The sequence below is a fragment of the Hippocampus zosterae genome, chromosome 4, assembly GCF_025434085.1.
Source record: "Hippocampus zosterae strain Florida chromosome 4, ASM2543408v3, whole genome shotgun sequence".
NCBI classification, from domain to species: domain Eukaryota; kingdom Metazoa; phylum Chordata; class Actinopteri; order Syngnathiformes; family Syngnathidae; genus Hippocampus; species Hippocampus zosterae.
In genome coordinates, this window is record NC_067454.1 from 15,209,883 (window position 1) to 15,232,914 (window position 23,032).

At 40.9% G+C, this 23,032-nt stretch overlaps 1 protein-coding gene across 2 annotated transcripts in view; it reads right to left on the reverse strand.

Moving 5' to 3' along the window:
• The window catches only part of myo1ea (myosin IEa), a 48,028-nt gene that overhangs the window by 2,424 nt on the left and 22,572 nt on the right, over positions 1-23,032 (reverse strand). Inside the window, exons 5-27 of one of the 2 annotated variants that reach the window (XM_052063763.1) lie at positions 22,680-22,767; positions 21,441-21,530; positions 20,335-20,466; positions 19,745-19,879; positions 19,508-19,640; positions 17,362-17,558; positions 17,106-17,186; positions 16,485-16,571; positions 16,301-16,384; positions 14,450-14,617; positions 13,506-13,591; positions 11,123-11,204; positions 10,263-10,369; positions 9,687-9,785; positions 8,277-8,421; positions 6,042-6,156; positions 5,798-5,967; positions 5,578-5,723; positions 4,552-4,698; positions 3,314-3,474; positions 3,152-3,232; positions 2,059-2,254; positions 1,036-1,071 (exon numbers count right to left, since the gene is read on the reverse strand). In XM_052063763.1, the coding sequence (XP_051919723.1) occupies positions 1,036-1,071; positions 2,059-2,254; positions 3,152-3,232; positions 3,314-3,474; positions 4,552-4,698; positions 5,578-5,723; positions 5,798-5,967; positions 6,042-6,156; positions 8,277-8,421; positions 9,687-9,785; positions 10,263-10,369; positions 11,123-11,204; positions 13,506-13,591; positions 14,450-14,617; positions 16,301-16,384; positions 16,485-16,571; positions 17,106-17,186; positions 17,362-17,558; positions 19,508-19,640; positions 19,745-19,879; positions 20,335-20,466; positions 21,441-21,530; positions 22,680-22,767 (2,766 nt within the window). The remainder of the gene's footprint in view (positions 1-1,035; positions 1,072-2,058; positions 2,255-3,151; positions 3,233-3,313; positions 3,475-4,551; positions 4,699-5,577; positions 5,724-5,797; positions 5,968-6,041; positions 6,157-8,276; positions 8,422-9,686; positions 9,786-10,262; positions 10,370-11,122; positions 11,205-13,505; positions 13,592-14,449; positions 14,618-16,300; positions 16,385-16,484; positions 16,572-17,105; positions 17,187-17,361; positions 17,559-19,507; positions 19,641-19,744; positions 19,880-20,334; positions 20,467-21,440; positions 21,531-22,679; positions 22,768-23,032) is intronic. The other variant, XM_052063764.1, reaches the window with a different exon arrangement.

A 23,032-nucleotide genomic window follows, 5' to 3' on the forward strand; every position in this document is an offset into this window, starting at 1 on the left:
ATTAGTCCCCCGCAGGATTCCGCGGAATTGAAACCAATCCACGGGAATAAGCATGCATAATATCAGCATCATAGCTGCAGTTTTCATCCCAGCAGCTAGATGTCGCGGTCAGACAGGCTAATGTTCACACTGCAGCATGCTGCCCAAATCAGATTTGTTATGTTTAATACGATTTTTTTGTTTGTTTGTTAAATCCGCTTATATTGTTGTTCAAACAATCCCATGCATGCTATTCAAGCGGAAACAAAAACACTAGCATAAAAATGCTGACATCCAAGTTTTTTTTTTTGCCATTAGGTTTAATATTCTCACTAATATTTTTATCCCAATGTACTTATTTTTGGAGGTGGTGGGGGGAGGGATCACGCACTTTTCGTTACAATGTGAAGGCTAATAAAACTCTGACTTTAATGATATTGTTTGTATTTTATATCCCCCCCCCCCCACCCATGATTAGAGACAAACAATAAGCATTGGCAGCAATGTTTTTCAATGTGTGTGTGTGTGTGTGTGTGTGTGTGTGTGTGTGTGTGCGTGTGCGTGTGCGTGTGCGTGTGCGTGTGCGTGTGTGTGTGTGTGAGTGAGTGTTACCAGCCTTGCCACTGATACAGTGTCAATATTCTCAATAGTTTGTATACAAACTAAAATTAAAAAAGCATTTCCATTTTAGTACTTTAAATATGCTTTTTCTTTTTTTTCCCACTACAGTAGTGTCTTGTTTTGGCCTACTGGTATGAGCTCAAGTTGGATATAGAAGAAAAACTCACATGATTTTATGGAAAGCTGATTAATGAATGCTCAAAAGGTATTGTAGTATAAAACTATACTATAGTCCCACAAAGAAAATTGGGACTAAACACACACAAAAATACAAACATCAATCTCGGGTAGCTTGAAAGCATAATGCTTTGATGCTTTGCTTAGTATGGAATGTTCATTTTCCAAGTCAATGCGTTGCATTGGAGTATGACCTCTGTAATTAAAATCCTTTTGTACTGTGATCTAACCACCACCCAAGACACAGCAAACACTCACATTCTTCCATTTGAGGCTGCTCCACTGACGCCATAACTACAAAAAGAGTACAACTCAGAGACCCGTGTGTGAGCATGACCAACAACACATTTGGAAAGGTATCATCCTGGATGGCAATGTGTCTTTACTAACGGTATGTGTATACCGTAGGTCATTTTAGAATTGGAGGAAATATTTTAGCCATCTCGAGTAAGAGGGAAAAAGCTTCATTGAGCATGTCACTCAAACCAATTCAACCATGTTACTCTTTGTTATCATCAAAAGACATATCAAACTTTTTCTTTTTTATTCCATAGCTAAGTCTGTTTTTTTAAACAATTAGCATAGCATTTAAAACAGCTAGCATGTACGCCTGAGCAAAAACTATAATGCTAGCAGAGATTTGCAAACCCCTTACAGCAGGGGAGTCAAACTCATTTTTGTCCCGGGCCACATTTTGGTCACCGTTTCCCTTGGAGGGCCATTATGACAAACTATTGTTTAAGGTACTGTCATAAGGGGTTTGGTAACAAGAAAATGCTGACAATAACTCTTATTTATTACAAAGGAGAATTTTAAATTTTGGTAGGGATTGTAGCAAGCATCAATGAATTTGTTATGTTTGATTTGCTTTTGTGGGCCATAGAAAATGATGTGGCGGGCCAGATCGGGCCCCCAGGCCTTGAGTTTGACACTTGTGCGTTTGAGCAATGACAGGATACAAAAGTTACTGTTCACATACAGCAATATATTTGAATTACATCTGTTCCAGGTGACTGAGTATCAGTTGACAATAACCATGTACCTTTGAGGTTTATGACCTATTTTCTTGAAAACATAAAAACAATGCAGAGTAAATTATGCTGACATTTTACATGCTTAAGAAACCCTCCTCCAATTCTGGAATGACCTGCATTTGCGTTGAATTGTCAATTAAAGTCACTTAAAACCACCAGTATCAATATTCAGCACATATGCTAGCCAACCACAAAAGTCACTTGACCTTCACTCCCTTGCTACGCATATGAATGTGAGACTCCTCACCCTGCAGCGCCTTGATCGGGAACCTTGAGAAAGTCCAGATTGGGTCCAGGTTGCGGTCGTAAACTGCCCCTCTCCCTGGGCTGGCTGAGGTTGCTGGGGAGCTGAGGGCGAACGGGTTCGCCCCGCTGATGGAATTGCGAGTTCCGCGTATTGGCCATGTGATTGTTGTTCTTCAACCCGCCGTTCTGGTGAGCAACTGTGAGCAGGAGACAGAATAAAATTCTGATAACCAATTAAAAGTCCATTTCATTCCAAAAATATGTAATGAATCAAAGAACTTATTTATTCCCTTAACCCATACAACAATAAAAGATGTGAATTACGGGCACAATGTCTGACTGTTTTCACAATGCTTTGTCCAATTGTACCTGTTTAACTTTACAACACAGTGAAAAAGAAGCAAAAATTGGCCGATTTGTTTTACCTATTTTGCGTGTGTGTGTTTATTATTGTGTGAAAATGCCAAAAGGGGACTTTGACCCTTTCATGCACCTTGTAACCTGGTAACATGATAGCTGTCCACTGTAGTAAGCGCTGGCCCTGAAAGGGTAAATGAGATCATTTATAAAGTGTTGGTGCGCATGTGTTTGCTCAAGTGTCTTATTTTGGCAAGTCTGCTGACTAATACTATTGACAATCCTCACTTGAAGTTTGTATGTTTGTGGTGAATAATTTCAGAATTCTAACTACCAAATACAGTCTTTGATCTAACACGGGTTCATGATAGCACATTCAGTGCTTTGCTTCCGTCTTCTATATGGAATTACAAGCTCTTTTCGGGGAGTATCAACGATTTACAAATTGTCGTTATTTGCAAGTAAATTGCATTCTCTTTTTAACAAATGCTTCTTTTTTCCCTGAATATAGCCCAACTTTTTAGAGATGTCATTTCCATAATATACGATGTAATATTCTAACGATGAAGTTGTAATTTTTTAATATCATGACTTTCTTCACTGATTGAGTTTTGATTAAGATTACTGTATAACTTCATCTTGGAAAAATAGGACTTTGCTTTTGTAAGATGACAGCTTTGCATTGGATTCCATATTGTACTCAGGTTGAATGAATCCGCAGTGTGTGATTGCAGCACCTGGAGGTCCCGGTGCGGCCCGTGACGGCGTGTTCTGGTGTGTTCGAGAGCGTCTCTGGGCCTTGTTGATCCTGGAGGGACCTGAGATAGCAATGCAACGCAAATGGGTTTTGTGCACATCATCAGGGCTCATTTTCGCAACTCCGATGTGCTTCTACTCACGCGAGTTCCGAGGAAGTCCCGGCCCGATGCTGACCTGCAGATTTTTGCTGGAAGGCTTGAGCACAGCCATTTCGCCCTGACCCTGGACGAAAGTAATCTGTCGGGAGCCAGCTCCGCCACTTATAATGCCCCAGTTCTCCTTTTTCAGCTTCAATGACAGTCTGACGTCCAAAGGAAAAAAAAGCCATTCACTGTCCGGCCTTGACAGCCACTAGTCTGGTGTGATTTGGACTTTTCTGATCACAAATTTATTTGTCTGTATGTAGTAGAGTTAAACATTCTACACAACCCTGTTAAAAGATGATTGTAGTGTACAGACAAATCGGAATTTCCAAGTGCGTAGTTTTAGTGTTGTATCATGTTTTGCCACACACTGGGCAGCTCTCTGGTCTACTGGAAGACATGAAGTGCAATTTAGAGCAAGAAGAAGAGGAAAAGCAGGTCCCTACGTCATCTCAGGTATGCCTGTGTGTGTTGTGAACCGCCCTCTTTGTAGGTGTTGCTGCTCTGTGTTTGTGTTAAGCAGAGCTTGTTTTAAAACGTTTTACCGTAACAAACTGTAATTACCGTAACATCTATGCTAATTTCCACATCTAAGGTGTTTTTCATTCCATGCTAGCATTGAGCTGGCGGACTTTCATTAGGGTAGCTAAAAATAAGAGTCTGGTTGAATTTAGTGTTTGAATGTGTTGCTGCGCTGTGCGTGTTGACGTTGCACTCATTGAAGGCTTATAATTACGTCACATCAACGTTAATTTCCGATGGCATTTTACACATTACAGTGAATTCCACATTTGTGTTTACTTAATCCGCTGTAAGGCGGCCCGGTAGTCCAGTGGTTAGCACGTCGGCTTCACAGTGCAGAGGTACCGGGTTCAATTGCAGCTCCGGCCTCCCTGTGTGGAGTTTGCATGTTCTCCCCGGGCTTGCGTGGGTTTTCTCCGGGTGCTCCGGTTTCCTCCCACATTCCAAAAACATGCGTGGCAGGCTGATTGAGCACTCTAAATTGTCCCTAGGTGTGAGTGTGAGTGCGAATGGTTGTTCGTTTCTGTGTGCCGTGCGATTGGCTGGCAACTGATTCAGGGTGTCCCCCGCCTACTGCCCAAAGACAGCTGGGATAGGCTCCAGCACCCCCCGCGACCCTAGTGAGGATCAAGCGGCTCGGAAGATGAATGAATGAATGAATAATCCGCTGTATCAAATTGTGTGTGTGTGTGTGTGTGTGTGTGTGTCCTTACGTGTTACTAAATTTGAGTGGTAGAGTCCTCTGGGTTTTCTCCTCAAACCTGCGGGCCAGTAAACTGATGAACTCCGTTTTGAAGACACACTCCAGCAGGCTGTCATATTCCTGCTCATGTAGGATCATGAAGTCATCCTGTAGTGTGCTGGAGGAAATAGACACATTTACATGTCGGGGGTTGCAGACTCTAAATCTTGTCGTCCCATAAATAGAATTCATCGGAAGAGTAGAAGTCAAGACAATGCTTCCTGGTTTCTTTGGGCTTTGGTATCACATATCCATTCCACAAGAAATATGAAAAAGATCTGCCTTCCAAGAATATAATCATGAGCTGTTTTGAGGGACGCTGTTAGTACATAATAGGTTTCTTATTGTGGTTGTAGTTTGCAGTGGTGACAAAACATTAGAAAAGACGATACAGTACATTCTGGACCACTGAAAATTGCAACCACAATAATAAGCGTGGCAGTCATTTATTTCTGCTCGCTGCTCGTACTACTAGTGAATTGCTACAGGTAAACTAGTAACATTTTATGGGTACATTTACATTCTACTCACTACTGGTGCTACTTTTGGTCTACTAGTGAACAATTCTACTTTACGAATAAATTAATATGCTGCACGAGTAACACAGCAAGGTCATACTCGTAGACATGTGTCACTCACAAGTAGCTAACTGGCTCAGTTTCAGAAAAACAGCTGAGCCGTGATTGGTCATAACCTGAGCATTAGGGTGATGACATTTTCAGTTGACAGCAAGTGGGAAAATGGCCACCCTGACATGGATAAAAACGAGGTGGAATTTGCTGCTCAACCATATTCCACCAACGCAATGTTAATGAGAATTCCAGTTTTAGCCAAGTGGAGGCAAATTATTTGTACTTCCCCTTTGATTCTTCTCAAGCGGTGAATTGTTTTAGTGATGAAGACAAACAGCATACTACAACATGAACCTTAAAATGGATATCAATATATGGATGAAACCGCTTTCCTCAAACGGCTTTCTACTGTGACAAATGAGTACCTCAGAGACACTCCCAAGATCCTCTCCACGTTGATTTGCCGCTTGAGCACCTCAGTCACTTGTCCTTTCTCCGGTCCCTGTTTCACCTTTTCTCTACCTATCAGGTACACCGACCTCGGCGTCAGGATCAAGTCCCGTTTGATTGGCTGAGCAGGGGAAATATAATTCATGAGTACAAAATAAATCCGTATGGAAGTAAAGACCCCAGGTTGAAAGGCACCTTGAAGCGGCGATCATATTTGGTGACTTTGTCTGCAAAGTCGATCTTCTCCCTCTTGGCCAGAAACTGCCGTAGCTCGGGCCTGTCATCCATGCCCAGGTAGTCTCCCATAAAGTTCCTGTTCAGGCTGTGTCGCCGCCTCTCCTTGTGATTCAGCAGGAGGTCAGATGCTTCACAGACACACAAACAAAGTTTGTGAGCAAAGTTCAATGTGCACCCTGGACCTAAGTGTGACACCACTAACCTTCCTCGCGCATCTGGACATACTTCTTTTGGGCCGCATATTTCCGCCAAGCTTTTTGGATGGTTCTGGCATAGCCATCAAACTTGCGCTCCCTGGTCTCTTCGAGCAGAAAGAGCTGCCAAAAGAGGGCAGAATAATGTTAATCCTTTCGGGGACGGCGGTTACTACAGGGTGCATGAAAGGGTTAAAATCACCCACAAACCCCCAAAATAGACAAATATGTTAACACCAAAAAGACATTCATTTTGTACACCATTGATTAATAAACAGTGCCACGAGAAAACCATAAGTGTCGTGGGAAATTATTCAATTTTGCAAAATTGGTCCAAAAACCTTTTGTTGATTTATCTTTGCCAACAGCATATTGTGTGGGTGTAGCATGCTGTTTTAAATGAGTTGTGCTGAATGTATTGAACATTTTTCATGTCATTTTGCCATCAGAAAAGCAATTTTCCCAGTTCAAGATAACCAGCTGTTTTGGGTGTTATTCTACATGTGAGACAATCAAAAACATCTAATCACACTCTGTGGCCTCCAAGACTTGCAGACTAAACATCCTGCAGTACACACAATGCTATCATCGACGACACCCCCGTTGCTGCCGCAACAACAAACAGCATAGGTGTTGCATTCTAACCTTTTTCAGTAAGAAATTGATATTTGATGACAAATGGTATATCAGTACATGTAGACATAATATAACTTACAGCATGTATTCTTCATCCTCTGCGCAGAGCAATAACATTACTGCGGATCACTGAGTAGCTGACATGTCTAAACATACATTATCTGTATTATTATTTTGTCAGTATCCACTTTCGGGAGTCATTTGTAACCATTCAACACAAAAAGTCACTTCGGCCATATTTGTCTCAACGGAATGAATGACAGTTCTCGCCAGATCATCCATCAACACTTTGGGTCTTTGCGGCCATCTGGCTAAGTGTCAAACAATCTTCACTTGTTTCATCCAATAGGGCAAAAAAAAAAACAAAAAAACCCCACTTCAGTCTCAAAACTAATTAGCCAGCCTCTATCTTATCGCTGAGAAAGTTTTGTTTTGAGAAGCCTGTCAGCCATTTTCAATCCGTGTCATATTTGACTTTCATAAGCACACCTCAGTGACGTGGACTTTGAGCATGAGGCGGGAGGTGGGGGGGGGGGGGGGGGGGGCTGGTGAATAAGTAACATTCAGCATCAGCTGTGAGACTAAGACTAAGTTGTCTGTGTATTCATTTTATACACATGCATGTGTGTGTGTGTGTGTGTGTGTGTGTGTGGGCATGCGTGTGCGTGTGATGTATACAAATCTCAACAAGTACGAGCGCAGACTCAACAAGCGGCGCTTTCATAGAAAATGTCCAGGGAGCAAAAAAAGACGAGCCTATTGGATGTTGTGTCAACTCGCCAACCACACTGGGTACTTTGTTGAGTCCGTGCTGACGCGGGGCGACGGCTCGGGTGGCGTCTCCTCCCCTACGTCAACGAGCCGCTGGTAATTTAGGATACTGATTTCTATGGAAAACGCCATTTCAGCATTTATTCTATATTCTTCATGCTTATGTACGGTATTAGTACATGCTTTGGCTTTACTAGTAAGACAATTCAATGAACTCGTAGAAGGACTGTGTTACCAGTCAGATTTATTTAACTACTACATCACATTTCTGCACACTTGGACAACATTAGTATACTCTTAGGTCAACTATGTGTTATTTGTGATGCAAATTTACTATGGGCATTATGGTTCATTCCAGTTGGCCAAAAGAGGGAGGAGTAAAGCAAAAAAAAAAAAAAATTACGAGTCAGTTTCTACAGCTGCGCTAGAGTTCTTAGAAGCGGTAACAAAGACCGTACTAGTACATGAACCTTAAGCCGAATATATAGCAAATGCGCAAACAGATTTTCCAGTGATGCCTTAATCTGGTGTTTAAAATGTTCATCTCAACCACTCATTTCTTGTTTACATGCTCAGGTATTCATCTGCCATAAAAATAGTGCTTTGGTGCCATCTTGTTGTCAAGGAGTTATGTTGAAATGAGTTGAGGCACTTCATGTCGTGCTTTGTTGCCATCTTGTGGCAACTAGAGGCAATTCAACATCTTTTTGTGGCGTCATTTTTGTTTTGTAGATTTTCACTTTTTGCGACGGTTCTCTCTGCAGTCTACACCTAACTACTAAATAAATGGATGTCTTCGTGGCAAAAGAGAGGTGATGCGCCACGGCCAAACGTACCGACTCTGGGGCTTTGACGAACACCTTGGTCTGACCCAGCTGGAACTGATCCTGGTCCATGTTGACAGAGCGCATGAGGTGAAGGACACCTTGTTTCTCGTCACCTCGCCATGAGGGCCACGATTCTTTGGTCAGAATTGCATACCTGTATTAAAAACAAAACAAAAAGATCAGCATACCTCACTGAGGAGTGGAGTTGTGTTTATTTCTTTATTTTTTTAATCTCAAATGTCTCTTCATGGGTTGGCTCATGGCTGCAGGCGCATGGTGGTGTTGGGAGTCCAAAGCTCTCTGGCCACACCAGATCGTTCCTTTGAGCTGCATTATGGCTTACTTCCATGGTGGGTAATGTTCCTAGCTGGATGTTGTTTGTGCCTATTTTCCCCTTGTGTCTGGTCTACACCCATCCTCATTTTGTGCTTTAATATTTTTGATTACGGTACTATTTTTCCTACTCACCGGTAAATGGAGTGCACTAGCGCTTTGTTTATTTATTACCGGTACTCTTTTGATTGTATTATTTTGTATTCAGTTACAATATCTAATCGTCAGCAGAACCTGATGGTACTATTTCTACACTCTTTTCCTGCCTTTCTTGTGCAATAGACATGCAAGAGATTCAAAGTTTATCACGAGAACAACATTACACGCTGTAAGTCTAGATAGCATGTAATTGCTAAAGTTGGTCATTGTGTGTAGTTTAAACCAAGAGTATTTGTCAATTTCACCAAGCCAAGACTTTCTTTGAAGACCGTTTATGGCCGCTCTGTACAAATTTAAACATCTCATTAACTGATGAAGGTTAATGGTTCCGCTCAATGCAATCTTCATTATGCTAAAATGCTACGCAGCAATCACAGCGTTTCAAAGCGTTTACCCCCAAAATAAATCAACGCTGCATATTGTATTTGGCATTCATGAGGCCATTGAACAGGCAAGTTAAAGATGGCGCGTCATCAATCCTAATTGAGGAAGTTGTTTTAATGTGGTACTGTGATTACAGCCAAATGTTGAACTGTTCCATTTTGCCACTCTTTGAACCCTTTGGGGATAGCGGTAACTACAGCGGACAGCTTTTGTTATCAGGTTACAGGTTGCATGAAAGGGTTAATGCTGATCGTCTTTTATCGAACTTTGACGCGTTGTGTTTTCTTGTTTGTGTTTTTTTTGGGGGGCAAATCTCAATGATCATGTTTTTCACCCATTTAAATAAAGGATGCATAAAAAATATAAACTGACTGTCCAACTAGTCACTAATATATATATATATATATATATATATATATATATATATATATAAGATAAGATATCTTAATGCTAGCCTACAAGTTTTCCTCGAAAATCCCCAAAGACTCAAAAGAGGTTCTAGAAAATCTTTTCAATGTGCTGCTTCTGGCAAGGTTGCGTTACCTGTTGAGGAACTTCCTGAAGACGCGGCGGTAAGCGTAGCCAGCACGCCTCACCCTAATGTTTTCCTTCAGGCCGAGATATTCCACCTGGTGCTTCACACTGGAAACACACAAGCACAAGAATCAACCAAACGATGGCTGACGTTTTTGGATTAAGTCACCGTCTCCATGAGCACAGCACCTTCGAGCACTGATCGCCGTTAAAGCTCAATACAGTGAACTCCCACTACGTTCCTTTTTCATGCCCTCGCTGTATCACAGATTTTTAAGCGTTTTTCTTAAGCATATGCATGTGAGCTACTTTTTCCCCCCTCCAACAATCTACTTCGTACATTCAGACTTCCCGTCAAAACAGCGGTTCCGGATGCTAATTAATGGGTCGGACTAAACAGGAAGTTCATAAACCGTGAACAATATAAGTACTTCTCAGCCCTCTAAGCAGGAAACTGAAAGAAAGCGATAAAAAAGGGGAACGTCCCATCTTAGTAAGATGGCCTTTCGGTGGAAAATTTTAAAAAAAAACCTGAGGAGGCAGGAAGGTGATGAAGAAAAAGGTCAGAGTGACTTTTTCGCTTACCGGCCCTCTTCCCAGTCTCGGGGTTTCTTGGTCTCGTTGGGTTTGATACAGCGGATGTAATGGGGAGTACATTTCATCAAGGTGCTCACCAGGTCATTGGCTTGTTTCTGGGTGGTTGAAAAGAAGATTATTAACATGCTGTGTCTCCTCAAACATAATCTTACAAAATAATACTGTAATATTTTGAACTGCACGTTATTCTCATGATGCATGTTAATGACTATGATCTCAAAAAGCTATTGCAAAAGACTTGTTGTCATGCAAGGAAGTGAAAAAATTAAATTACGTGATAACTGAGTCACACGAATACATCTATTATCAATATATATTATATCGCTGCAACAAATGGATGAGTTGTTTTGAAATTTTTACAATTAAGGTAAACAATTTGTTCGACTGCTGTTGAATGTATACTTTGCTAGCAAAAACACTTCCAATATCTACTTGCAATATCCATCCATCCATCCATCCATCCATCCATCCATCCATCCATGCATGCATCCAATATCTCCACTGCTTATCCCCGTGGGCGTCGCGGGACTTGCAATATCTCAATGTTACGATGAGAGAAGTCAGTTCTCAGTCTTAGGTACAGATTATAGTAAGAAAAAAACTACATTATTTGGCTTTAGCGGGCCACATATGATGATGTGGCAGGTCGGATCTGGCCACCGCATCTTGTGTTTGAGACCTGTGGCTTAAACACACACACACACACACACACACACATACAAATATGCAGAAACACACATGCACTTGCAGAAATATGCACAGTGAAACACACACACAAACACAGAAGCATGTACTAACACAAGCACAGAAACACACAAACAGAAACGAGGACATACACACGCGCACACCTTTATTTTACTGCCTGCAGTTGTGGGCCGACCCTTCTTCTCCGCATTGAGGTTTTCAGGGAAGAGAGCTCTGAAGAAAGCTCTGTTAGAGGACAAAGGTGAGCAGAGTAAGTGGCTATCATCGTCCATTCAACATCACCTCCTGGCAGCCCAAAACAAAAACGCAGTTAATGATTCAATAAGCCAAAGGCCTTCACCAAACGTCAACCATTTACATTTCAAATCCACCCAAGGTCACAGGTGTAGATGGTTAAACTGGGAAATGACTTGTTCACACAGAAATCCTCCCTGTGAAAGTGGAAACCCAAAATGCGCTGGCTGTCACCTCATCAGGGAACTGATGACAAGCGTTTGACTAGAAATGCCTTTTGCAAAAAGGACAATGCAGCCGTTCCAACAACATGGATCTCACAATGGATCCCATATGCTTAACTCGAAAGTCCCTTAGCAAAACAAGTGCTGCATTTTATTTTGGTCGGCAACTATTTATTTTCTAAATTGCTAGCCGAGCAGCATTTGGCTGCAACCACCAATTATTTTGATAATCCATAAATCTTTTGATTATTTATCTGCTTAATTGATGCATTGGATAAAAATGTTCATAAATGTCATTAATTCAGATGCACATCAATTGTTTGTGATGTAATTATTGCTTTGGTCTGTTACAGCAGCCAGAAAACAGGCACAAATGTTGTTTTCCCAAAGCAATTGCAGATGTTTGCAAAGATTTTAATTTGATTAGACACAAAGATAGTCAAGCTTTCATGGCGGACTAGAAAAATCTAGAAATATGAGATCATTAGTATACTGGAGAAAGGATGACATTCAGAGAATTCGGTCAACTCAGGTTTTCATAATAACAATAATAATATGTAATGAGTAATACAAGTGATATTTATGAATTCAGGGTTAGGTTCAGCAAAAGAAAATTAAATACATTTACTAAATATTACAACATATGGTAAAATCTGTATTGCGTTTTTTTATAGCTCAAACTTTCAAACAAAAAGTCATCAGTCAATTCAGGTCACGGGTCATCTGCAAAAGTTGAATCAAGGCAACTGAACACTTTTTGTTCAATTTGTTGTTTTGTTTTTTCTCTTGTCTTACAAAAATGTTACAAAATGACAGGCAATGGGTTAAATATATCTGTTTTCATAAATAGGTTTTCACCTCCTTTAGTTCTCATATTAGAAAATATTGCACTAAGCTGCGCTACAGTTGACACATGCTGTTATTTTATTGTTCTTTCTCGTGTCGGAATTCTTCACCCATCTTGTTCTCAATGTAGGTTTATTTACTTTTGAGCGTCGGCCTGAAAACTGGGTGGGCTGAGAACAAAGGCTCCACGGATTTTGTGTAGACAAACAACACCCAGCTGACACTGGTCTTTTTATTCCCTTATCTTTTAACCTGCTATGCTCAAGAACAAGGCGGTTTCCTTCCTGCCTGATCTTCCTTTATGACGACCATGTGTTTTATTGCATGTACAGTTTTGATAGGGTTGACTTTCAATTTACCCGTGTCAAATCAGTTTCCCCCATTGAAATGAATGGGCATGTCATTCAACCACTCCAGCGCAACATAATCTACCACCCTTTTTAGTTACATGATTTTAATCATGAAAAATAGCACAGTGGTGTAAAATATGAATACGGAGAAAATAAGAACATTTCACATTTCAATGGGTGTCTTCTCCATGCAAATTGCAAGTGTTTTTATTTTGTATTTGTGTGTTTGAATCTTTTGTACTGGTCAGTAAACAGCATTCTTAAACACTGATGGGAATTAAAAACGGGTAATTTATGAGAACTCAATTTCGAGGAATAGTTTGTTGGCTTCCCTGATGATTCTGCTGATCGATTCCTCAAAACAGTGGTTTGACCGGCAACGTGCTGCTGGTGAGGCTGCTTAAAGCTATTTGTTATGGGCCGTGATTCTCCCAACATAGTGGAAAGCACTTTGAGTGGGACACAGAAAAAAAAATGTGTTGAGACCTGCCGTCACCTGTCTCAGATGTGCCTCTGGGGAGACTTCCCGATTTTACCTGTAGGGGAGTTTCTAAAAAGTACAGTAGGCTTCTATAATTATGTGGAAGATAGTTGGCAAAACCTATGTTAGTTCTTGACAGATCAATTCTTTGTTTTATGCTTATATAGTATTTGTTAATTTGGATCTATTGTATAAGTGCTGATGTTTAGCCCACTCAAGCATCCCTTTCATGACGGGCAAATTCGTTATAAAAAAAAAATCCAAGTTATCAAGTTCAAAACTCTCGACACTGTCATAAGCATGTAACTAATGTCCAAACCCGATAAGCCCGTGACAATGAAAACAACTGTATTACTATTGGATGCCAGGAAATACCCTACAAATTACTCACATTTGGCTGCTCTGCATCAATTCAATGAGGTCAGTGAAAAGGACGTCTCGGTTCCTTTCACAGAATCCGTCTGCGTCGTAGGACACCTGAAAAAAAGCAGAGAATCCATTGTGGAAGGTAAAGCTACACTATTTAAACCTTGAACTTGAAAATTGCACATGTGGGAAAATAATCTGACTGTAAATCGATGGGATTGTATTTTATGACATTGGGCAAGGATGAGTTTGTGATTCAAATGTGTTGTGGTATTAGAAGTGGAGCATAAATTGAGGTTTGTTATTCCTCCACTGTCGTAGCCTGAGGTCATAGGAGCCCCTCAAGTCATTAGGGCACGGCTCATTAAGCATGTGGCATGTGTGCCAGGCCAAGACCACCAAACATCTGGAGAAGGACAGTGACGACCGGGGCTCAAAATATATGTGAAAATAAAACAAATACGGATGAGTATAAGGTGTCAGGTTACAGAACAGGCGTGTTAAACCTATATAAATAGACAAAGCAGACATGCTCCAGAGCTATAGAACTGTTAGTTTAACCCTAAAAAAAGGACAATGACATCATGAACAGAAATATAACCACCAGGAGTGTAAGCTATATTTAAAGGGAGCAGCAACAATTCTCATACTGACACCACTAAAATAGCAATTTAATAATGCTGCACACCACTAACCACTTTACAAGGTGGAATAACTTTTTGGTCTGAAATATATAGAGCAGAACTGAGCTTAAGTACAAAATGTAATTTTAGAAAAATGTATTCCGTGACCACGTTCAAAACAACTATCTCAAATCATTTTTGCCCATTGAGTTAGATGGAAATGCCATTATTCCCCTGCAGCTTCCGCCAAAAACCAAACATTTTTCATAATTTCATATGTAAATTTTATTAGACATTGTACGTGTACCTAATGTGCTCTGTTCATGCTTCTAGAGAGCAAACCGACCTTGCCAGCGTAGTGGTGAATGATGAAGCCTTGATTCCAGCTGTTGAAGTGCTCATGAGTGTTGATCTGCATGCGGAGCTTCTGCAGCATAGTTTGGTCCGCCCCTTCGCCAACCGCGTGCATGGTGGCACAGACGTCATCCAGGATGCTCATAATGCCGGGAGGATTCTGGGAAGTCCAGGAAAAACACTGTTTTATCACATCCCTAACCATGAATCTTACATTTTGTACTAGTTTTTTTTTTTTTGTCATTTGGCTGACAATAAAAAAAGTCTTTGTTATTTGCAATTCTATTTTCCAGTTAGCAGGATTGAGATAATTGTCTTTTCTGTTAAAAAATAATGTATAGAAAGAACCTATTAAAGGTTACGCAGATTACACCTTATAATTTTCTTTGTTTAGCAGATTTTCCGCACTTAAAAAACCCACCTAAAAGCATAAGATTTTCTCAAAAGCCAACAGTGTGCCTTATAATTCGATGCAATATTCAGATTTCCTGGACATAGTATTTTAAATGTTCTGCGTTTTGTTACAGCTGCAGCAATTGTGAAAGGGCTATATAAATAAAGCTGTATTGTACTGTGTTGTATTCCCTTTAGCATAGCGCCATCTAGTGGATGCGTAATGCCGAAACCACTATTGCAGCGTCTATCTTTGGGACGTATCATGCGGTGGTGCACCCTATATATTGAAAGCAAAATAGGTCATTATAGTGCGGAAAATACGGCAAATAAAAGCAGCGGATACTTACGGAATAAATATTTCCACTTATTATGTGCAGTGTTGGATATTAGCAAGCTTTACATGTCTACTCTATCAAATGGAAATGTCAATTGATATGAAAACCTTTCAAAAAGTCAAAATATATTTGCCAAACAGTACATGGTCAGCTAACTAATTTAATCATGTTGCTAAATGAACCTTTTGATCATAAAATTCATACAAGTCACAAAAAATGTGCACCATCTTAGCATCACACATATTTGACTGTGTCACCCCCCCCCCCCCCGCCCCCCAACACACACACATTTTTGCATTATCGTTAAAGAGAATGATCTGCCTATAGAGAAGAGTTGTAAAGGCCACGGTATAAATGTACCAGTGTGTGGAGCAGTGTGGGAAGCCAGTGGACACACACTTCCCTGTTTGATTCAACAGTGTTAACAGTGTGCCCTACACTCTATACACAAAAGTAGTGTCTTGTTAAAGGCAATGTGAACATGCAGCTGAAGCATCGGACGTTGATATCGCACTACTGTATGCCTCCTCTCGAACATTATCAGCTTGTTGTAAAGCTCTTAAATATCTCAGTGGGACTGATGAATCTCATTAGAATTACTCTTAATCACACACACTTTTAGCATTGCAGACAGGAAAAGGAAGTAAGAACATTGAAAGATGGCAGTTTATATAATACAGTGGCTTGTTGCCAGTATAATGAAACGTGAAAAATAACCCAATAACTTTTTAAACAGTGATTCTCAAAGTGAGGTATGTGTACCAGCTCCCTCCAGTTACCAGGGAGGAAAAAAAAGAAAAATCAAATCAAATCGAAGTATTTAACTATTAAGTTCAACATATCAAACTTAGAATTTTTAAGAATGATTCTTTTTTTTAATCATTTATGTAGTTATATTTTCTATTCAAGTTATTGTAATGCAAGCACATTTTAAATGCATGTTATTGTATTTTCCTACATTGAGACAGTCTTGAGTCATTACATTGTGAAGGCATACCCAATGATGTTTTCAATGAGTATACGGTGTGTTTATGTGTGTGTGCGCGCGCGTGTTATCATTTTGAATATTGTACCCATGTACACTGAACTTGGGTGCACATATCTTTATTTACTTTGCTCTCGATGAGGTCGCAGACAATCTTGTTATTGAAGTAGTCAATAGGACTCCATTTGATGCCCTCCTGAACATACTCCTCCTACAAACACATGCATAGAAGAAAAGGCTGAATAGAAACCACATGGAGGCTGGAAATAAACAAAACTTCAAAAAGTATTCATGACGTGGAGGAGCGTCACCTGTTCAGCTTTAAGTGTCAGCTCAATGAAAATTTGTTGCAGTTTTTCATTCACAAAGTTGATGCAGAACTGCTCAAAGCCGTTTTTCTAAAGAGGGGGTGGGGGAGGAAGACAATACGTGGTTAATAAAAGGCAAACACATTACGAGAGCTTTGTCTTCTGCTAAGGACGGATATCCTCTGAGCTCAATGGGCTTTGTTTGGGGTGGGAGCTTAAAGCAGGCTGCTAGCTATCAAGAGGAAAGGCCACATTGTGTAATTCACGGAACATACAATGGACCTTTGGCCCGAGCCTTATGTGCTGCTCATCTGCATCTTCCTGGCTTGATGACCTTTTCGGGCTGTGCAGGAGAGAGCCTCGCAACTGCGGAATTTGACTGCGCAATTCGCAGACTGTCGTGTTGACGTCTTATTAGCAATCCACAGCAGGTCAAAAACAATCTCATGAAGCCAACTAAACAAACGCGTAATCAGTTTAGATGTGCTTGTTGGCATCTGCTCTTTCAATTAAGAAATGGAGACTCAGACGTTAAATCTAATCCTTTGTATTTAATCTGTTTATACATTCAACCTTAAAACCTGTTGATTTGATGCTTTCTCTGTGTGAGGTTGTCAAACTCACTTGGAAAATCTCAAATCCGTAAATGTCCAAAACGCCGACATTCAACTCCTGGTGATCCTTAACCATGGCTTTATTGATGGACTGAAGAAGAAGAAGAAGAAAAAAAATATATATATATATTTAATTACATTTTGTTCACGTTAAAGTTAGCAAGCCAGCTAGCTAGCCATAGATACATTGTTTGATAGATGGGGGGTCCAGATACTTCTTTTTCTGATCATTCTGATTATGTACGAGTACAATGTGTGACAGCTACCTCAACTAGGAAGTCAAAGACACGCGAGTGCAATGCTTTGGAGAGGGCGTCACGTGTGTGACACGCCTGCTCCACATTCAAGGTCACGTCGATGGACTCCAGTGCACTGCCCCATTTGCTGTCCATCTTGCGACTGGTCAGCTTCTCCTTCAGACGATTCTGGTCGATACCCAACAAAAAGGCAGGGAAGGCTAGAACTGGAAGAGAACATTAAAAGAGGGCTCAAGTAGCACTTCTGGAATGGTGATCTGAAATTAAAAAGGGAGTAAACGTTCCCACATTGTACGTAGCACTGAGATTGATCCAACCGCATTATGCATTGCACTCAATCTTATCAAAAGGAGATAAAGTCTCTCCAAGCACAATGTATGACATCAGTGTGTTCACATTTACAAAACGGTGGCATTTTGGGATTACACAACTCACAAGAATACTTGTCACGAAAAATGACTACTAAAGACGAGCTGATTTTAAAAAAAAGTGCATTTTTCCAAACTTGGCGTTAATTCTGTCCCCTTGAGAGCTCCTCCCGGACTTAATAATGTGACTCACTTCCCCTAAAAGGAAATGGCCCTCAAGTCTGCATATTGACTGTGTCTGGGAATGCATCAGTCCACTGCACCAGTTCTGCTTTTGGGACAATCTACTAAGAGTGGGTGCAAAAGTCAGCTTTTGTGTTGGTGGCGGCAGGTATACAAATAGAGGGGGGTTTAGTTAGTATAAGTGGCAGCCGGCAGGAATATGCACACACCGGTAAGCCAAGTACAGTAGACAGAAAAGCAGACCAACAGGTACTTAAGTGGACAGACAAACACAAAAGCAGGCCAACAGACAGACAAACAGATTGATTCATTGAGAAACAAAGAAGACACGTTGGAAGAAACACAGAGACAGATAGAAGATAGCTGCTTTTATTCTGTCATCCTGTCAAATTTGTGCATCAGTCATAAAAGTGGTGCGTCTTGTGGCGCAATTAGAAACATGTGTAAAAGGTTTTTCAGTAGTTCAGACCGTTTTCACCCAAGTTAGTGATGGAATTGGAGGTCTGGTTGGAAGAGGCAAAGAAACATTAGTAAATTACAGAAAAAGCTCAAGAGTTTTGACTCTTGTGACTGGCTCCAAGTCACCTCTAGTATCATGAAAAAGCTCCAAAACTGCATTGCTGAATACAGATATGTCTTGTTTATTTGTTTGCAAAATATTTACACAAGCGGAAAGATCCATACTGACTGTTACCTCTCATTTTGTCAGTGCTATGCCTTGTCACAATAATGACAGTCCCTGTTAAGCACAGAAGTTTACACCGACCTTTCAGAAGTCTTCTCCAGAGACGCAAAATTAGCCCCCACAATTTGTCTCAGGTTTGAAAAATCTAATTGCAAGAGCTAATTTAAACATTTGCATTGAATCCTCCCTGTATTTTCCATGAAAATTGACAGCTAATTTAGCTCTATGTCAGAAAAGTTCCAGTACTGGAGTCACAAAATATTTGTACTACAGTACTGGTAATCACTCAGCTGTCTCAAGCACTTTCGCAGCCTTTTCTGCTACACCTTCATGCACAATTGAAAGCTTTCTTTCGGAATGCAGCACGGCTTCCCTTTGTCATTTCAGCCATCTTGATGTCATGCACCTCTTCAATTGCCAGATCGTGTGAGTGGGGAGGTTGCTCCGGCACGGTGAGGTTCTCTTGGCCAGTAATTGTAAGCTGTTCGGGATATTGTGATCTGTTGTCATGGTGAAGAGCCACGAGTTGCCCAACTATAACTCAACACTGGAGGATCTCAGTCTGGCCCACAGTGTAGGGCATACTCATAGTTTGAGTTTGAAATATATCTTTCATAAAACCGGTCCTTGAACTTTTCTGACACACCTCAAATTTGTGTGCCTGAAATTTTAATCAATCAAAAGATGGAATCAGACAGAAAAGTTGACAGGTAATTGACGGGCTTGCATGACCACAGACACCCACTGAGATGGGCAGGCAGAGAGAACGAAAAAGCAAACAGGCAGGTAAAACTGAAACACCAGGCACGATATCAAGACACACACGAACGTGGATAAGCAAACAGAAACAAACAGACGACTAATGAGATACAGAGGGCACCACACACTGGTGGTTCCTTAGTACAGAAAGGCCACTTACACTCTTCACTCTCCACAGCAGCGTAGTTGCCCGCCTCCTTGAAGCTGATGTTGCCCACGTGCAGGACGCCAGCCACAATCTGAAGCACCATGGCGCGGTCCTGATCCGAGATTCCAATCACCTTCATGGCATGCTGGCAACACCAAGAGTCAACAGTTACAACAAAATTGGGAGGCCAAAGTGGACACAGTCACTGGAACAGAAAAGTATGCGTTGATGGGGTACTACGGTCCTTACCACGGTCTCTTGGAAATCATTTTTGTCATTAATGTCGTCCACTTTGTAAGAACCAGACTGGTTGAGGTAAGTGTAGTAATCCAAACTCGTGATCCCAAGGCTGTTCTTCTGGTCGTCGCTCGCACCTTCTATCAACTGTACTCAGAGACATAATAACATGTAATGCTGTGCTGGCTCACATGTACAGTACATCATCAGATTATGTAAAGTTGTTTGACATGAGTCAAAGCACTCACATTGGAAAACACATTTTCAAAGAGCCAAATGGTATCCTCCATGACACTTTTCAGGGAGTTCAAACAGAAGGCTAGAATAATTTCTGCTCTTGCGGGAAAATGTTGGGTGTGTGTATGGGGGGGAATTTATGTCCATTAATCCAGATCGATATGTGTTAGTTAACTCAACCTGAGAAGGCCTAATGGCTCTGAATCTCTGTTCTACTTCATCCCGGGGCTTAAGCCCAAACCCTGTTTGATACGTGAATTGAGATATTGCCCAATACTTCAGTCCATATCCTGATTTTCCCTCACAGACTGTATCGGTGAGCCAACCATTTCCTCACTGCTGCGCAGGTCGCAAATAGCTCCCACCTGATAGAATATATGGAAACTCCTCTCGCCAGGATTCCTCATGACGACACGTGACTTCTCCAGAAGGAAGTTGGAGATTTTCCCTCCATCTGGCTCGCCGCCGTTGCTGAACTGGATCTCAAAGTATTTCCCCTGATGGACCAGAGAGACATTTTCACCAACCGAGTGGGCTAACAGACAGGAGTTGCGGGCTCTGACGTGCTCCTGTGTGTGCTCCCATAAGAATATTTTACTGCATTTTTACTGTATTCACCAGACGGGCGTGTAGTGTAATGTCTTTTCCAGTCACTTTCAAACTGAGAGCAGTAGCTCGACACTGAACAGAGGCATTATTGACTCAAAGACACTACCTCAAAAGCAGTTATTTAAGGCGGATGGACCCAAAATAAAGGGATTTTTTCCTGAGACGATACAGTAGGGTTGTAGAACCGATGCATCTCGAAAGACAAATATAACCCGAGAGGAAACCACATACTCATCATACAAAATAAACATGTGTTCTGACGTTGCATCATATGAATTTAGTATGGAAGACTCAAATGGCCCCTGGACCATTTCATTGGAACGGTCTGCCTTCATTTTAGGAAGCTATCCGTCTTCTATATGACTTTGAAAGCTTATGTAAACAAAGCTGGGGTTATCAGTTGCATGAGGCAGATGACAACTGCATCTCCGTATGTGTTTGACTTCGCTTCAGGAGAAATTGCCAAACACCTTTTAGGACCATGTGATTTATTTGAATGGTCCCTAAAAAGTTTTTTTGTTGTTTTTTGTTACGTTAACATTACGACTTTTTAATTCCCATGGCATGTAGGTTGTACATGTGGTAGTTTTTAAACTGATGTTCGGATTCCCTCGACTGTTACGGCGAATTGACCCAAATAAGTACCTCTACTCTAAATAATCTCACAATGACCACTTATGCCATCGTAGGTATGTCCTCTACAAAATTGCGTTGGATCGTGTACTTGTCGTCATATCAGAAACCTCCTTTGTATCTTTTTTTACTTACAGGTGAACACTATTTGAAAGTGACTTGTCATGGCTTACTTTTAAAAACGATGTAATGCAGTGTGACAATGGTATGAGGTATTGGGAAATCTTACAAATCTGCTGGAGTTGTTGTTCCTAACCGTCTTGGCGTTACCAAAGGCCTCCAGCAGCGGGTTGGACTGCAGGATGATGTCTTTGACGTGCTGCAAGGACGCAAAGGGGCATGCGCAATGAGCGACATCTCTCTCTCTCTCTCTCTCATTCTCTCTCTCTCTCTCGCTCTCTCACACACACTCACACGCACACACACAGAGTAGGTATTAGGTAAAGATATCACATATTTCACACTCTCACTTGTGAGTGTGACTGGAACTTTCCACTCACACACTCTTTTTGTACAAACACAGTCTGGAGGACATCTTTCCTTTGCAAGGCATTTCTATGTCAGACTCTCATTCAATTGAAATTACAGACTTCCAGTCACTGTATGGAGACTGGAATTAAATGCACAATACTCAGAAAAAGTTTGGGATATCGATCTTTCTGGTGAAATTTCCGGATGAACCTACAATGTACCACAACCTTTTCAGGTGAACTTAAATTGACCTTGTCGAAACGTTTGAATGTCCATGTCTCACTGTCTATTTCAGTTTTTTTCACAACTTATTAAAGTGATGTAATGGCCAAAATATGGAGAAAGAAAAGCTCTGCCTATGATGACAAAAACACAACTCGTCTGTGAAGTATGGTGGAGGTAATATTGTTTCTTACCATTAAAGAATTGCTACATTGGTAGCTTGCTAGCTTATTTCCTTAATCAGCCCACGCGTGACTTCATGACTTCTCACAACCATCAGCGTGTAAAATGTTACTACAGTGTGTTAAAATACAGTACAATAATATTGAGCACAATTATTCTCATGAAAACAAATGATTTGTGTTTTTATTTTTATTTTTTTGTTTTGCTGCTCCAGATATTCGCGTTGAACCGAATTGAACCGTACTGTTTGGTAAAATGGAAACTAAGGCAATTTATCAGTCATGCAGCGCAATATTTTCCGATTCATTATTGAGAAAAAAAGTGGATTGAATATAAAAAATGGAATCCCACTGCTATTGCAGTGCAGGCATTTCCTCATCACATTTAGATCTTTATCAAGCTTAGAAGCAGGACATTTCAGGGGTGACAGATAGCTGGAGGAAGCCGTTTAAATATGAATGATTTTAGCTGGCTGTAGAATCTTGTTTTTATTTGATTTCATGCCTCACAATCTACTCATTGTGGATTTACAGAATGAGAAGTTGTTCTGACATGACTTTTCCTATCATTCATAAGAAGAATATGGTCTCACCTGCACCCTTGGTCCACCTCCTGACACTCTGGAGATATATGCCATTATGTATTTGGCTGCCACAGTCTTGCCGGCTCCACTCTCACCACTAAAATAGACAAAATATATCAACATCTGCTTTTTCTCGTCTTATTCATCTTTAAATGATACGCTGAACAATATGATGGAAAGCGCTTTACAGATCTAATTTGTGCATATCCTTTTTATTGCAGTTCTTGTTTTCCCAGTTCTGGATTCTTTGTGGTTTTGGACATTTAGTTTCTGTTTTGCGCTGGAGAACATTTCCCTCTTGCACATAATGAAAGTCATAAATGAGTGCTCTTGACTACACCAGTGTAGTTTAATGGCTGGAT